The sequence below is a fragment of the Henningerozyma blattae genome, chromosome 9 (genome assembly GCF_000315915.1).
Source record: "Henningerozyma blattae CBS 6284 chromosome 9, complete genome".
Classification (NCBI taxonomy): domain Eukaryota; kingdom Fungi; phylum Ascomycota; class Saccharomycetes; order Saccharomycetales; family Saccharomycetaceae; genus Henningerozyma; species Henningerozyma blattae.
This window is the reverse complement of record NC_020193.1, coordinates 623,084-638,933: the sequence shown is the minus strand read 5'-3', so window position 1 is coordinate 638,933 and position 15,850 is coordinate 623,084. Positions and strand designations below refer to the sequence as shown.

General features: G+C 35.5%; 8 protein-coding genes across 8 annotated transcripts; 6 read left to right on the top strand and 2 right to left on the bottom strand.

The window, feature by feature from the left end:
* Positions 1 to 75: 75 nt before the first annotated feature.
* Positions 76 to 2,040, bottom strand: SSQ1 (Hsp70 family ATPase SSQ1; the record flags this gene model as incomplete). The annotated part of the gene is made up of 1 exon (XM_004182400.1): positions 76 to 2,040. The coding sequence occupies one exon, from the start codon at positions 2,038 to 2,040 to the stop codon at positions 76 to 78; it is 1,965 nt and encodes a 654-aa protein (XP_004182448.1).
* Positions 2,041 to 2,142: 102 nt separating this feature from the next.
* On the bottom strand, positions 2,143 to 3,969 carry TBLA0I02720 (uncharacterized protein; the record flags this gene model as incomplete). Its single annotated transcript, XM_004182399.1, has 1 exon — positions 2,143 to 3,969. The coding sequence occupies one exon, from the start codon at positions 3,967 to 3,969 to the stop codon at positions 2,143 to 2,145; it is 1,827 nt and encodes a 608-aa protein (XP_004182447.1).
* Positions 3,970 to 4,357: 388 nt separating this feature from the next.
* On the top strand, positions 4,358 to 6,088 carry ART5 (Art5p; the record flags this gene model as incomplete). Its single annotated transcript, XM_004182398.1, has 1 exon — positions 4,358 to 6,088. One exon carries the CDS (start codon positions 4,358 to 4,360, stop codon positions 6,086 to 6,088), a length of 1,731 nt encoding a protein of 576 aa, XP_004182446.1.
* Positions 6,089 to 6,253: 165 nt separating this feature from the next.
* On the top strand, positions 6,254 to 8,467 carry TBLA0I02700 (uncharacterized protein; the record flags this gene model as incomplete). The annotated part of the gene is made up of 1 exon (XM_004182397.1): positions 6,254 to 8,467. One exon carries the CDS (start codon positions 6,254 to 6,256, stop codon positions 8,465 to 8,467), a length of 2,214 nt encoding a protein of 737 aa, XP_004182445.1.
* Positions 8,468 to 10,757: 2,290 nt separating this feature from the next.
* On the top strand, positions 10,758 to 12,821 carry VHT1 (Vht1p; the record flags this gene model as incomplete). Its single annotated transcript, XM_004182396.1, has 1 exon — positions 10,758 to 12,821. One exon carries the CDS (start codon positions 10,758 to 10,760, stop codon positions 12,819 to 12,821), a length of 2,064 nt encoding a protein of 687 aa, XP_004182444.1.
* Positions 12,822 to 13,165: 344 nt separating this feature from the next.
* Positions 13,166 to 13,474, top strand: SPT4 (transcription elongation factor SPT4; the record flags this gene model as incomplete). The annotated part of the gene is made up of 1 exon (XM_004182395.1): positions 13,166 to 13,474. One exon carries the CDS (start codon positions 13,166 to 13,168, stop codon positions 13,472 to 13,474), a length of 309 nt encoding a protein of 102 aa, XP_004182443.1.
* A 317-nt stretch (positions 13,475 to 13,791) lies between these two features.
* Positions 13,792 to 14,772, top strand: COX18 (membrane insertase COX18; the record flags this gene model as incomplete). Its single annotated transcript, XM_004182394.1, has 1 exon — positions 13,792 to 14,772. The coding sequence occupies one exon, from the start codon at positions 13,792 to 13,794 to the stop codon at positions 14,770 to 14,772; it is 981 nt and encodes a 326-aa protein (XP_004182442.1).
* Positions 14,773 to 15,134: 362 nt separating this feature from the next.
* On the top strand, positions 15,135 to 15,671 carry COX20 (Cox20p; the record flags this gene model as incomplete). The annotated part of the gene is made up of 1 exon (XM_004182393.1): positions 15,135 to 15,671. One exon carries the CDS (start codon positions 15,135 to 15,137, stop codon positions 15,669 to 15,671), a length of 537 nt encoding a protein of 178 aa, XP_004182441.1.
* Between the last annotated feature and the right edge of the window lie 179 nt (positions 15,672 to 15,850).

Genomic DNA, 15,850 nt, shown 5'->3' with positions numbered 1-15,850 from the left:
TAGTTTAGTATATTACATTGCTATAAAAAAATAAAAAACAGAAAATTCTAAATATCCATTTATTTATTTATTTATTTATTTAGTTTCGTTAGTTATTTCTTTTTTGTTTTTGGATGCTTGTTGAAATAATTTAAATGCTTTATTTTGGAAAGAATCTACATCTTTTTTCAAAATATTAATATCTAATGATAAATCTGATTCATTTTTTTTGAAATAATCAATAACTTCTCTAATTTGGTTTAATTCATTTAAAACAATTAGATAATCTTTTTCATTAGAAATTTTATCTTTAAAAGCTTTAAAAGCACTTTCAGAATCTGAAATCATTACATCAGCTTTAGTTAATAATTCTACTCTTTCTCTTAACATGTTATCCATTTTTTTATTTTTATTAGCATCATCTATAATTTGATCAATTTCATCTTTAGAGAGTCCCGAATTAGCCACTACAGTAACAGATTTTTTAGTCCCACTACTCTTTTCTGAGGCTGAAACGTTTAAAATCCCATCTGCATCAATATCAAAAGTGACAAAGATTTGAGGTTTACCCTTTGCCATTGGTTCCACGCCAGTTAATTTGAAATCTCCAATTAATTTATTATCCCGTACCAAACCTCTCTCACCTTGAAATACTCTAATATCTACGGAGGTTTGACCATCTATACCAGTACTAAACACTTCAGTTTTTTTCACTGGGACTGTGGTGTTACGAGGAATTAAAGGAGAAAACGCACCACCATAAGTTTCAATACCTAAAGTTAATGGAGTGACATCTAATAATAATACATTTTTAATTTCACCAGATAAAATACCACCTTGAATGGCAGCACCTAACGCTACAGTTTCATCTGGATTTATAGAAGTGTTTACCTTTTTGTTAAAAGTTTTTGAAAGAATACTTCTAATCTTGGGCATTCTTGTCATCCCACCTACTAATAAAATATCATCTATATCTTGATATTCTATATCTGCATCTTGCATCGCCTTTTCTACAGAAATTAAAGTCTTGTTAATTAAATGTAAAGTCATTTCATCTAATTGAGATTCAGTCAATGAAATTTTTAAATGTTTATTATCTATAATGAATGGTAATTCTACTTGAGTTTCACTAATGTGAGATAATTCGATCTTGGCTCTTTCTGAAGCATCTTTAATTCTTTGAATTAATTCTCTATTTTGTAATAATTGTGGTTTAGTGAAAGTTGGATTTAATTTAATAAATTCATCCAATAAATAATTTACAATTATATTATCGAAATCTTCACCACCAAGATGAGTATCTCCATTGGTGGCTTTCACTTCAAATACACCATTTTCTATATCCAAGATGGAAATATCAAAAGTACCACCACCTAAATCATAAACAGCAATTAATCCTGAATTTTTTTTCTTGGAGATTTCATGGAATCCAAAACTTAATGCTGCAGCAGTAGGTTCATTTAATACTCTAATGACTTGTAACCCAGCTAAATTACCTGCATCTTTAGTGGCTTGTCTTTGAGAATCATTAAAATATGCTGGGACAGTGATGACAGCTTTAGAAATGTCTTCGTTCAAATAATCTGAAGCTGTTGATTTTAAATATTTTAAAATATGAGATGCAATTTCATTGGGGGATTTACAAGAACCATCATTTATTGCTAATTCGATACCACCTGTATTTGAAGGTAATATTGTATATGGTAAATTTTTAATATCTTTTTGAATTTCTTTGGATTGAAACGATTTACCAATCAATCTCTTTGTAGCGAAAAAAGTATAATCTGGATTCACCAAAGCTTGTCTTTTGGCGATTTCACCTATTAATACGTTTGAATCCTTATCAAAGGCAACAATGGAGGGAGTTGTTCTCTTACCAAGATGATTTGATATGATTTGAGGAGAATTATTTGCAATATAGGCGACTGCACTATTAGTGGTACCTAAATCTATACCGATGACTTTACTGGAGTTTAAACAACAGGTTGTGGAATATAAGGAGCGGGTTAATGGAGGGGTTACTTTGGGAAGGTTTAGGATTCTTCTTGTATTTTTTAACATGTTGTGTTGTGTTGTATTGTATGCATGTGTGTGTGTGTGTGTTAGTAAAATTCGGGTGTAACCTTTTTTAAGCGCGGGCGATGGATGGAACTGGCGCCGATTTTAATTGGTAATCGAATATCGATGTTGTAAAATTGTACACATCATATTGGAAATTTCTTTAAAATTTTTAATAAAATATAATAAAGTTTTTGATGGAATAAATTTTTTCAAATTGAAATCAAATGAATCGAAAAAAATGACTAAATTATAATTTGAAGAAATATTTAAAAATTGATTAATTTCTGAATCAGTTAAATAATTTTCATTATATTGATTTGAATTTAAAATATCGAAATTTCCTTGAGCATCTAATACGATTGTTTGATAAGAGGAATCTTGATTTGTGGAATATGGATAATAATATTGTAGAAGTGTAACGGCTAATAAATGTCTATGAGTCTTGATAAATTTACCCATTGGTGGAGATTGGAAAGGTAAGACGGTAATACCTCTATCATACGGTATTACATTGAACCAAATGGGGAAGACAAACATTTCAGGGAACTCTTTATTTGAAATGATTTCGTTAATTGCTGGAAGTCCCGTGGAGGCTCTTGGCAAGAAATGATAGGGAAATCTCCCCAATTTTTGGAATGTATTTAATTTTTGCCAATAAGAATTGCTTTGTAAAAAAATGTTGATATTTGCGAATGTAGAATATTGAGAATATGAATAGGGCATTGAATTGTATTGAGATTCATCCAAATTGGTAATGGCTCTATAATCCGATATACTCATCATATCATCGGTGACGAAATCGATGTAATCTTTAACAGTGACAGGTTTTGGTTCACCATACGCTGGTAAAAATGATAATCCATTAGCAGTACAACACAAGACCATATCGATGGGTTCACACATGAGACCGAATTGATAACGATCGTTATAATGATGAGCGTTTATTATAGGATAAACTTTTGTTGGATCTTTGACGACATGTTGTAATAAAGTATTGAAAATGATGAAATGAGGAAGTGAAGGATAAGAATAAGTTTGAGCAAAGATTGTAGTAATTAGCGAATTGATATGAGTATTTTCTCTTTTTTCAATGGATTGAGTCTTGTATTTGAATTTCAAAGGAGAAATGTATTTCCAAAAATGGATCAAATATTCGAATAAACTGGTGAAATGATGGAAGATATCTACCTCTTCATCTATCAGATTGGTCTTGTCGATGAATTGAACCCATTGGTGGACGAATGAGGACCTGGCGGTCAATGCTTGTTCGTATAATGGATCTATGGAAGCGAATTGGAAACATTGTCTTTCAGTGATTATATCGTTTGAATTGTTATAATTAGATAATAATTGGAAGAAATGTTTGTAACGAGAAATATGTAACATCAATTTGGCCGAAGATTTCAATCTAAAGGATTTGTAATGGGAATTGGGGGACGTGATGTAATAGAGTACTGGGACGATGACGTCATTCGGGTAGGAATCGAATAGACGTCGAATAGATTGTAAGATATCGTTTGTGGTGTTTAATTGATCTATGATTGAGTTTAAAACGTGTAGATTGAATTTGAAACGGAGGAAGAATTTCTTGTAAACTTTTGGTTGATCCAAAAGAATATCATGTTGAGTCAAATTGAAAAAGTTTTCCATGTAAAGGTCTTTCCAGATGTAGTCATCTGATAGGATGGAGTAATTTGTTTTGTTTGTCAAGGTGAGAGATTGAACGTCTTTGATGTTTAGATATTTGGAGACAAAGACCCAGAAGTCTACGATTTTGGGGGAATTGTCATGGGGTGTTGTGCTATTTTTGGTGGTATAACTTTCTTCACCATCGGCATCTTCGCTGATGGAGTTGGTATCGCTTAACGGTGGGGAGTTACGATTGGTGTAGTTACGAATAGTTAAGTTGTGCATGATGAAATTGGGCATACCTAGTGGAGTTGGTGTGGTGAATTGTGTGGTGAATTGTATATAATGGAGAATTGATTTCCGGATATATAAATACGGGCATACGGGTTTATGATATAAACACAAAAAAGGAAAAGTCAATGGGAGGACCCTAAAATTTGATCGTGTTGGTGTTGTGAGATGGGATGGGATGAGATGGGATGAGATGGGATGAGATGGGATTTGATATGCAAGCCGGGTGGAGGGATGGAGAGAGGCGAGGCGAAATGTGAATGTGAAAATTGAATGTATTGTTAAAACACAATAATGAAGAAAAAAAGAAAAGAAAGAGAGCAAGAGCAAGGGCAAGAGCAAGGGCAAGAACAAGAGCAACTGCAAGAACAAAAGCAACTGCAAGTGCAAGTACAAGATGTTCCGAAATAAAAAACCCAAAGTAGAATTAGATATAAATGTGGAGTTGAACTCGTTGTATAGAGATACGATAGTTGTGTATGGCAATGAATACGAGTTGGAACAGGTTCCCATACGGGGATATGTCAGTGTTCAAAGCAACAGTGATATTAAATTGAAAAAATTGGAATTGAGTCTTTTGGGAGATTATAAGATTGAGTTTTTACAAACCACCAAGGGGATGAGTAGTGTGGTGAAAGATGAGTGGAGCATACTGGAGTGTCAATGGGACGATCTATTGAGCGGGTCTCTTGGTCGAGTGATTACCAAAGAGGATGAAAATACGAGCACAGGTACTAGCACAACCACAACCACAAACACCAATGCTAGTGCATCCACAAACACCAATGCTACTGCTTCCACAACCACTAGTACAAACATCCAGTATATCACCACCGGGTACAAAACACAATTGCCCTTCGAGGCAGAACTGCCAGGAAACGTTCCAGAAACCGTAGAAGGTCTTGGCAGTGGCAGTATTCTATATAGGTTCCGTATTTCCCTAGTGTATCAACGACAATCTGTCCACAAAGTCGTCGAGTATCGCTACGTACGAGTGATCCGCAGTCTACGGCGAGATCACGTGGCACTGGGAGAAGAAATGAGTGTTGCCGATACCGTAAAGGGACGGCTGCAGTACCGTGTGGGGCTGCCAAGCAGGGCTGTCTGTGTCGGCAGCCAAGCGCCGATCCCACTGCAGATCGACCTGGTGCCATTGTGCAAAGGTCTAGAGTTACAAGCCGTGCAGTGTCGGCTCGTACAACACTACGCGGTAAAGGACCGTGCAGGAGTCACCTATGACGGCGAGACCCGGCTGGCCCCGTATCGAATGCCCAATATCGTCCAGCCAATAATGGACACACTACGAGTGGTGGGAGGCGTGCCGGTGCCACGTGACCTGAAGTCTGTGACGCAGGACTGCGAGGTGCGGGGTCTCATTGCGGTGCATCACGTGGTGGAGCTGGTGGTCACTGTGCACGGCGGCCAGCCGGCCACGCCACGTACCAGTGCCAACACCAGCACATGCACGCCGCCTCGTGGCTTCCAAATACGGGTACAGCTGCCTGTGCTGCTGTATCTGGGCGAGGCTGGCGCGGCTCCGTTGGGCCGGCGTGTCCTGCTGGACGCCCGTACAGGGCGAGCCCACTTCCGCCGCGGCGAGCACGTGCCGCTGTTCATACGGACTGCCCATATGTTGTCATCAGCAACGGCAGCAGCAGCAGCGGCTGGTGTGCGCCGCGGCAGCACTGTCTCGACAATCTTGCCGCCGTATGCCGAGCACGTGCGCGACGTGCTTGTCCCGGACACCGGGGAACTGCCGGACACATTCCCCGGCACATTCCCCAGTGCGTTCCGCAGTACGGCCCGCAGTACGGCCCGCAGTTCGTTTCCGGAAACATTCTCGAACCCATTCCCCGTCTCGGACAGCACCCTCGATTCTGGGCCGCCGCCCCCGGACACCGTGGTTGGCCCGGACACTGCCGCTTCCGCTTCCGCTTCCGCTTCCGCTTCCGCTTCCGTCCCCGCGTCCCCCTCGCCGCTCCCAGACACGTGCGCAGGCGCCGCTGCCCCGCCCCCGCCGCTCCCACCCTACACAGGTCCGCAGCACGGCCGGTCCCCGCGCCCCACGCCCCCGCGCCCCGTGCCTGACTCGCCGGCCCCTGCGACCCCACCGCAGCACACACTATAAAGCACGCCACACTGCCACGCCACTTCGCGCCGCCAGTTTTTTCGCCCTGAGGCTTTTTTTGTAGTCATACAAACCCTATTCTAGTGTAACCCTAACTCTTTTGAAATAGTCCCCGCCTTTCCCCATCCCACGCTTCCCCCCACGCTTCCCCCCCCCACGCTGTCCATGCCAAAATCTCACGTATGCGCTTTTTGCCGCCGAGCCTTTTCACGCTCCGAGCATCGTAAACGCCACGAACGGTCTCATCAAGGTGTCAAACCATTCCAATGTGCTGTTTGCAACCACGTGTTTGTACGGCGCGATTTGCTCAAACGGCATATCAAAACAGTCCATCGTGCTTGGTTACTTGAACATGGTCAAGATAATTCGCAATTGTTTAAACAAGATTTATTTGTAAACTCGCTGATAAAGATTGCAGCAAATGCAGAACCGCCACCATTAAAAGACGAATGGCCTTCAAGCAAGTCGCCTTCAAGCAAGTCGCCTTCGGAAATTGCTACTGCTATGGCCGTGCCGCCAGCTTTAACACACCCGCCATGTGAAAATAAAATTTCGGCGGCAAAACAATCTACCTCGGCAATATCAAAACCCGTTTTAAAAGAATCTCGGACTAAAGACCCACCTCCACCTATACTGCCGAATCTGTTACAATTGAAATTACCTGCATCTCTAGTACAAATAGATATCTCGCATTTGCCCGATCAAAACTCCACACTACAACGTGCTGTCGATTATCTTTCACAAAATAACATTCTCGTACACTCAATCCAACAACCTTTATCCAATCTTACCCATTGGAAATTCAATTCAAACCTGCTAATTCTCTCCTTGCTCTCTCTTGGTTACTCCCTTTCAAACGATTCGTCCAATGCAGATTTCATTTGGTTCCACGCTTGGAATATCGTTTTGGAAAACTTTAATAAAAATAATTTCTTCCAAGATATCTTCCTACCAGCAAATATCCTCATCCATACACTCCTCCATCATTCTCCTTGGTTATTACAATCCCATTGCGATCTACAAATCATTAAAGTCTACCAAATCTTGCTGTGTAAGATGACCACAAAAGTTTACAAAATCTCCAAAAAACATACCACCATGGAAATATGGTACTTCTTCACCACCTATTCAACCCTGCTCTATCAAAATACTGGTCCCATCGATAACACTGACGATATCCCCAATCTGCTCTACAATTGGTTTCTCAATTACAAGTTATTGAAAAACAACTATTTGAATGTGAAAAGCCATCTCACTTTATACCAATGGTTGCAACTTCTCTCCGATCCCTCTACAATCACCCCGACCACAGTAATCGACACTTCACTCCTAGATATCATCATCAACGCTTGTAATTTGGAATATAAATTAAATTTATCCAAAATCTCTCCTCCTCCTCCAGCTTTGCCAAACTTGTTTTTTTTTCAAGATTATTCCCAATTACAACTGTTCCTTCAAACAATCGAAAATCTATACCAATCCCCTTTGATTTCCCCCACACCTTCTTCCCCACCAATCCTTTCCCATCTGCTCTGGTCTATTTTCGTCATTCAAAATATTGATTCCTCCTACACTTCCTCCCTCTTGCACTCCCCTAACCCTTACCCAAGAGACACCCCTTACCCATCCCATATCCTACGTAATGAATCCATGGCAAATTTGTCCACTCATATCTTATCAACAATGTACAACAACACTCCACTCTCACAAAGGGATTTACTTTTCCTCATAGACATTCTAATATTCCAAACGAATTATTGGCTCCCACTATCACAACTACCAACTTCTAATGCCACACAAATTCTTGGTTCTTATTACACTTTACACCTTCCTTCAATCTCCCCATCTTCAATCTTATCTTTTCTTCATTCCTCCATCGAATCTGTCGCAATCAATTATAAACTCTCTCTTTCAAACCTTCAAATATATACTCTCCTTCTTGATTTTAACAATGAATTGTCTCAAAAATTATCAACAAATCATTTATCTTCCCCACTGGTCGCAAGAAGAAGAAGAAGAAGAAGAAGTTCTGCCATAGACCCTTTGATTACCCCAATTCAACATGATTCCACTTCTAATGAACCCATCATCTTACCCCCACTCTTGGATGATCAACTCTCTCCAACTTCCTCATCTTCTGTTCAATTCAATTACATACCAACAAATAATAGGAAAAACTCTCTCACCATCACAACGACAGAATTACCAGATACAAGAGACGTTAGAAGAAGGTCTTCTATGGGATTCCCCGGTGTATCACCAATAACAGCATTACCTTTACAACGATCTTCTTCTTTAAATTTAACAAATTCTACGGCAAATAATACAAAGATAAGATTGCCTTCTACTTCAGAACTATTCAATACCATCATCCAATAGATTCATTCGCACTTATGTTTCCCAAACGTTTTCCAACCGTTTCCACTTCCCGCTCCTCGCTTTTTTGACAAGATCAGATCAGATCTCTCACTGCATTTGCATGAATGAATGAATTATTCACTCACTCACGGTCACATCCGCATCCGCATCCGCATCCGCCGCATTCGCCCGATATATTGTTATTATCAATTATCGGAGCTTATTGGAATTTTTTTTTTCCCCCAATTCACTCGTTTTCTAGCATTTCCTTATATAACAAGTAAGCCAAAATATATGTATATATATATATGATACCCAACTTTTCAAGGATTACTTTTTTATACCAAATTTCTATTTACTACTTACAACTTACTACCCACTACCCACTACTCACTACTCACTACTCACTGATTCTTGTGAATATCTTCAGAGTAATTACATCTGCACACTTTGTATTTAGTAGTACTAATCGTTCCACCATCAATTCTTTGACGGTAGGATAGATCCAACTGTTATATTAGATCTGGATAACAATGCATCAAGTACTGGATAGTTCAATGTTTCAAATAGCGATGCATGTATCAATATTCTAAAATACATTAGGAGGCATCTTGTCAACAGGAGAAAGAAATCAGTTTGCCGTTTATAATTTTTTGGCGAATTAAATATGTATTAATCTATTAAAGTCTTTTGATAATTGGAATAAATCAATTCACAGTTAGTAGTGTGATCAGGATTGATTTGTAAAGGGAGTTGGATGAACAATCAAACTTGAGATATCGTCTGAGCTCGTCATTTTGTGTTGTATATTACTTTTAGTTGAAACTATGTAAATTGATAAATCATTTGGATTTGCCAAATAGTATTCTCTTTTTTTATTATTAATCAATCCCAAATGGAAAGTCATACTACACATGAAGTGTATTCTTTGTCAATAATTAAGAAAACTTCTCATAAGAACAAATCCCTCATACTATCAAAAGCTGTAACTTCAATAATGGTTTTGTAAACTGGTTTATTCAACTCAGAATAAACCAATTACTTCTTTAATCAATAGCACTGAGTTTTTCTATTGTGTCTAATATCATCATGGAAACTAACACAAGATTCATAAACTATTTACCTGAAAGAAAAATTTCTCAACTATTAATAAAAGTTTGGCAATACACTAACAAGAGTTGAGGCTGAGTTTTTCATTATTTTAAGTCTTAATTCATCAAGCTTATCATTTCAAATAATGGTTTCCTAATTAATACTATTGAATGGCCCATTGGATGCTCTGAGAAAGAACAAAAAAATGATAATTTGTAAGAGGACAACTTTTTCCTTCCTTTTGTAAAGTTTTTATTTTTCTTTTTTTTATTGCAAACACTCCTATTTTTCACTCTATTAAAAATCTAGTCAACTCCTATTTGAATCTTAACCCTAATCTAATTTTTTTTCTTTTATAATTTCAAGTTTATTTTTATCCTTGTACGTAGGAAATAAACTGTGTCAAACAAAACTCAGTAAATAATACAGATATTAATATGAAATATATACTTTTCCTGCTACGTTGTCTATCACTTTTACCTAGCTAACGTTTCTCAACAATTCTCAACAAATAGGAGATGTGTGACCAATTTCTATAAAATATACTCATGTCATTCTTTCGTAAAAAAAAAAAAATTTTTTTTTAATCTTTTCTTAGTTGTTTCTAAAAAAAATAGTCAACACTCGACGACTCAACTCTTGCCCAAATTACGTATATCCAATTACTGACCAATTGATTTTTGTCTGAATCGACGTTTCTAGCATCTTAACTCCCTTACCCGGATATAAAATTAATCATTTCTTGATGATTCAACTCAAACTCAAACTCAGTCGAAGTGAAAAAAAGAAGACCGGCTTCCAAATTAGGACATCATCGATGATATTTAAAATTTACATGATGAATGATGTACCTGTCAAAATTAATTTAAATTTAATACTAAGTTGTTTATACAAGGGAAATTCCATTAAAAAGTCAGTACAAGTAAAAATAAATTTTACTAATATAAACTGAACACTTGGATATTATTAACTATGTTTTTGATATAAAAAGAGACCAGATTTCACTCCAATTACCTCTCAATTATAATTGTTTATCTTTTTTTTTTTTTTTTAATTTTTAATTCACTTTATAATCAATAATATTCCATCAACTAACAAACAATTGTTTTTTACTATTGCTTTAACAAAAAATTATTTGATTTTTGTTTTGCTTCACTTTGCTATTTTTTTCCTTTTTTTTACTGATTGTTAGCTTTTGCATTACTTTCATTCGTTAATTATGAAACTACCAAACTGGTTGCCTCACCTTCGTGTTTTACCTGAAGATGATATTAATTCACAAGTCCGTGTGGAGGATTCTGACGAATTTTTACAGAATTCTTCGGATAAAATATCAGCTATTGAATCAGTTAATAATGTTTCTATAGTTGAATATTCTAAGGAAGTTAATCCTGATTTGAGAAAAAATGAATATGAACTTCATGATACTAAAATAACCTCTACTTCTAACAAATTAAACTCTAATAATAATCATGATACACCTAATACCACTGTTGATTCTGATAACTCTGATATTGATTTTAAAGATCCCTCAGGTCAAGAAAAATTAGATTATCAATATCAACGTACTGAAATTATTACAAATAATAATAATGATTTGGGAAATGAAAGTAAAACTGGTTTTAAAATGTATTCTTCTGATGTTACTGCGACAATGGAACACTCTCCACTTGGCCCATCAACAAAAAGAGTCCCATATGAGTTGCGTGATGAAGCTAATCGGAAATGGTGGAAATGTTTTGATGAATTTGAATATAGAATGAATAAGAAGGCTGTCCTACCAAAAAGTATGAGATGGAAATTTCTTTATCATCCTCGTACCGATAATCCAAAGGCTGAAAAAAGACTACTTTTTAAAATTGATATTCTTATTGCCTTTTATTTTTTTATTTTATGTTGGTCAAAATCAGTGGATTCAAATAATTTTACCAACGCATATGTGTCAAATATGAAAGAAGATTTACATATGAAAGGTAATGATTATGTATACACAACTACAATTGCAAATGTTGGCTCCATTATCTTTCAATTACCATTCATGTATCTGTTACCAAGATTCCCTCCTCATATTATATTGCCATTCATGGACCTTGGTTGGTCATTCTTTACATTTGCGTGTTATAGAGCTAAATCATTAGCAGAAATGCGAGCTTATAGATTCATTTTAAATGCATTTGGTGCTGCCTATTATCCTGTTTCTCAATATCTATTAGGTTGTTGGTATGCTCCAGATGAAATCACTTCAAGAGTTTGTCTATTCTTTTTTGGTCAATTATTAGGTGGTGTCACTTCAGGTCTTTTACAGGCAAGAATTTTTGAAAGTTTAAATGGTAAATGCGGTCTTGCTGGTTGGAGATGGATGTTTTTAATTGATGCAATAGCTATCTCATTACCAACCGCTGTATTAGGCTTTTTTGTAATTCCAGGTATCCCATCAAAATGTTATTCATTGTTTTTGACAGATGAAGAGATTAGAGTAGCACGTTTGAGAAATAAAATGAATCAGATTGTTGATGGTAAAAGTTCTTCTGAATTACCTTCTTTGTTTAGTTGGAAACCATGGAAAGCTGTGTTTTTAAAACCAACATTTTGGGTCTTAGTTGTATTTGATATGTGTTCTTGGAACAATATGACAGCTTTCAGTGGTTCATATGCACTTTGGTTAAAATCAAATCCCAAGTATTCTATTACACAAGTCAATAACTTAAGTGCATTACCAGCTGCCTTAGGTTTTGCCTATGTGGCATTCTGTTCTTTTGGTGCAGATATATTCCGATGTAAATGGATATTTATGGTCTTTGCCGCAATTATGAATTGTGTTTCATGTGGATTGTTAATCAAATGGGATATTTCTTCACAAGCGAAATGGTTTGCATTTTTAACAACATATTTTAGTGTTTCGGCTTCTCCATGTTTATGGTCATACATTAACGATTTCCTAAGATTTGATCCTCAAGTCAAAGCTATTACATGGATTGCTATTTATTCATTTTCACAATCTACCAATGCATGGATCCCAACTTTAGCTTGGCAAACCGTAGAATCACCAAGATTTAAGACAGGTTACACAGTTAGTATTGTATTTGGTGCCATTTATGGTGCCTGGACATTTGTGGTTTTATATTATTATAAAAGATTAGAGAAGAGAAATGCTTTCAAAAATGGCATTATTTTATATAATTCTGCAAAGGGAGAAAATGTTCCTGAGTTTGTAGTAAATGATATGGAAGAAATTGATGGTTCTTATTATTTTAAAAAGCAACCATCATATATTGATACGTAATGGATATTTTAATATCTACTGGCATGCACTTTTTTATAAAATATATAAGTAATCCATTGTATATAAGAATTAATTATATAGAACTTCTTATCTTATAAAAAAAAATTAACAAAAAAACGTTTAAATATCTACAATTATCTAATATTGTTTTCCATTTCTTTATGAATTTTGGATTTGAGTTTTTTATGTATTTTGTTACAGTGGTATATATTCAAAAGATGTTCTCTCGCTGCCGTTAATTAAATAATAAAAAAAAATAAAAACTTAGCAATCAGAAAAAAAAAAAAAAAAAAAAACTTTAAAAAAGAGTAAAGAAAAACTAAACAACTTGAACATATCCAATTATGTCTAGTGAAAGAGCTTGTATGTTATGTGGTATAGTACAATCCACAAATGAAATTTCAAGAAATGGTTGTCCAAACTGTCAGGGTGTATTTGAAGAAGCTGGTGTATCAGCTATGGAATGTACATCCCCATCATTTGAAGGTCTAGTTGGTATGTGTAAGCCAACTAAATCATGGGTTGCTAAATGGCTTAGTGTGGATCAAAATATCCCTGGATTGTACGCTGTTAAAGTCGATGGTCGTTTACCAATTGAAGTTGTCGACTTATTACCTCATTACAAGCCAAGAGATGGTAGCCAAGTTGAGTAAAGTTGCAACACATAAACTACTTTAGCTTCTCAAAGAAATAAGCGTATTTCAAAAATCTAGAAATAGTAAAGTGTATAATAGTACTAATGAACTTATTCATATTATATAGACAGCGAACATGTACAGCTATGCATGGCCTTTTTTTTTGTAAAATTTGGTATAATTTTTTTGTAGTTAAAAAAGTCGCATACGTTTAATTAAAAAGCCGTGGAGAAATATTTTAGCAATTCTAAGTTAAAGGAATCAAAGTATTATATCTTTTCCTAAAAACATTATCCACCACTATATGTGAATATTCCATAATTAATATTTATTTTATGTTTCTTCGATCGGGTATATCAAGAACCTTTGTTTCTTTGAACAGTTCTGTTGTTTTTAAGGGACGATATCTAGGGAGAAATGCTGGATTCAATAATATATATACTCGTACCTCAATTAACCTTCAATCACCTAGAAGAAATTATTATGTTTTTGATATGGTTTCGCAAGGATTATTAGCCTTACATCAAGCTACAGCTCTTCCATGGCTACTGCTAATACCAGGTGTCACCATTGTATTAAGGTCAATTGTTACATTACCATTGAGTGTATGGCAACGTAAAAGAATAGTTCAGCAGCATGAACTGCGAAGGATTGTTAAAGGTATAACACCAATATCTAAGCTAAGGCTTGCATCTGTGGCATCAACTCAGGCTAATCAGCCTCCAGAAATAAGCTCAGCTGTTCCGAATCTTTTACCTGAACAGATTACATTATTAGCTTTAAAAGAAACAAGAAAGAAACAAAAGAAATTATTCAAAGAATACCATGTTGAGACATGGAAGAACTTTGTATTACCACTAGTCCAAATTCCTTTATGGGTTAGTGTCTCTATGGGAATCAGATCACTAGTTAACAGTGGGCAACCGATTACTGATATATATCAAAATGATATCTTACAATCTATTACTGCTATTACAAATTCTACACTAGATCTAGGGATACCGTTAGTTGGAGTGCCTATGGTAATTCCTTTATTTTTAGGTGTCTTGTCGATTTTAAATGTTGAGTATAATGGACGATTAATGATAGCAAGACGCAAAACAGTTGGTGATATTCCAGTAGCAACACGACCAGAACAATCCAGATTATTCATTGCAATGTCATCTATTCTAAATGTTTCAAAACTGGGCTGTATATTTATGATGGGCGTTTCATCACAAGCACCCTTAATTTTATCTTTATACTGGATTACTTCACAATTATTTTCTCTTATCCAGAACATTATCTTGGAAAAGCTTTGGAAATATGAAGTGTAGTACACATCTTCCTTCATTGTATTGTATTCTTGTTACTACCCCACCTTACATATTAAACGATTCTTTATTCTATACATGTATATACTTAAAAACTCAAGCATATTGCATTACTTTACATTGATAAAAATAATGTTCTTTATTTTTTTTTTTTTATTTTTTCCACTAAGGCTTATTTTATAAAATTTTTCAATGCTTTACTTTTAGGGGAGACACCGAAAACCAAAACTAGATTATCTGGAGATCAATGCATTAATCCTTTTAAGAAACCGGGAATGTAAAGTAAAAATAGAGGGTTTTGAGAAGTTTCCTTTTCATTAGAAGATCCCATTCAATTACAACCTAATTACATGACATAAGTAAAGATGGGTTTCTTTTCTTCAAATAATTCACAAGATGATAAAAAAACCGATGAGAACACAGAGCTAAAAAATTATTCAAAAGGTCAAAGAATTCTTTTACAAGATACAGAACCCAAGTTTCAAGATAACGCCCCATCTATTAATGAATCTGCAAGGGATACTTTTAATAAAGCTCTTAAAACAGTCTCTTGGGACGATTTCACACTAGAAAAGTTAACAGCAACGCCATGTTTTAGAGATGCTGGAATGGTAGGTTTCTCTAGTATGTTTGTCCTAGGTGGTATCACCTTATTATATCATAAGAATCCAATGAAAGCTACCAATTGGTCAATATGTGGGTTATTACTAGGTTCTATTGTTGGTTGGGAACAATGTAGGATAACTAGAACTAACAGTTTTAAAAACGCACAAATAGCTAAAGAAATTGTTAAAAATAAACCGAAGGCAATGATAAATCCAAAAGAACATGACGAGAGACTTGTAAATCAATGGAATCATGAAGATTTAACAAATTCAACTCCTTGGTACAAATTCTGGTAAACACATAATATTCAATACTAAAATTTTTTACCATAGGTTACTTTGTTTCTTTTATATAATAAACATTACAAAGTCGAAATAATTTAAAAATATGTGTAGTTAAATATGGGTGTCTTCTTCTTACTTGTATATATAATTATTTATTTGATACATATTAACTATATAAATGGTAAAATATA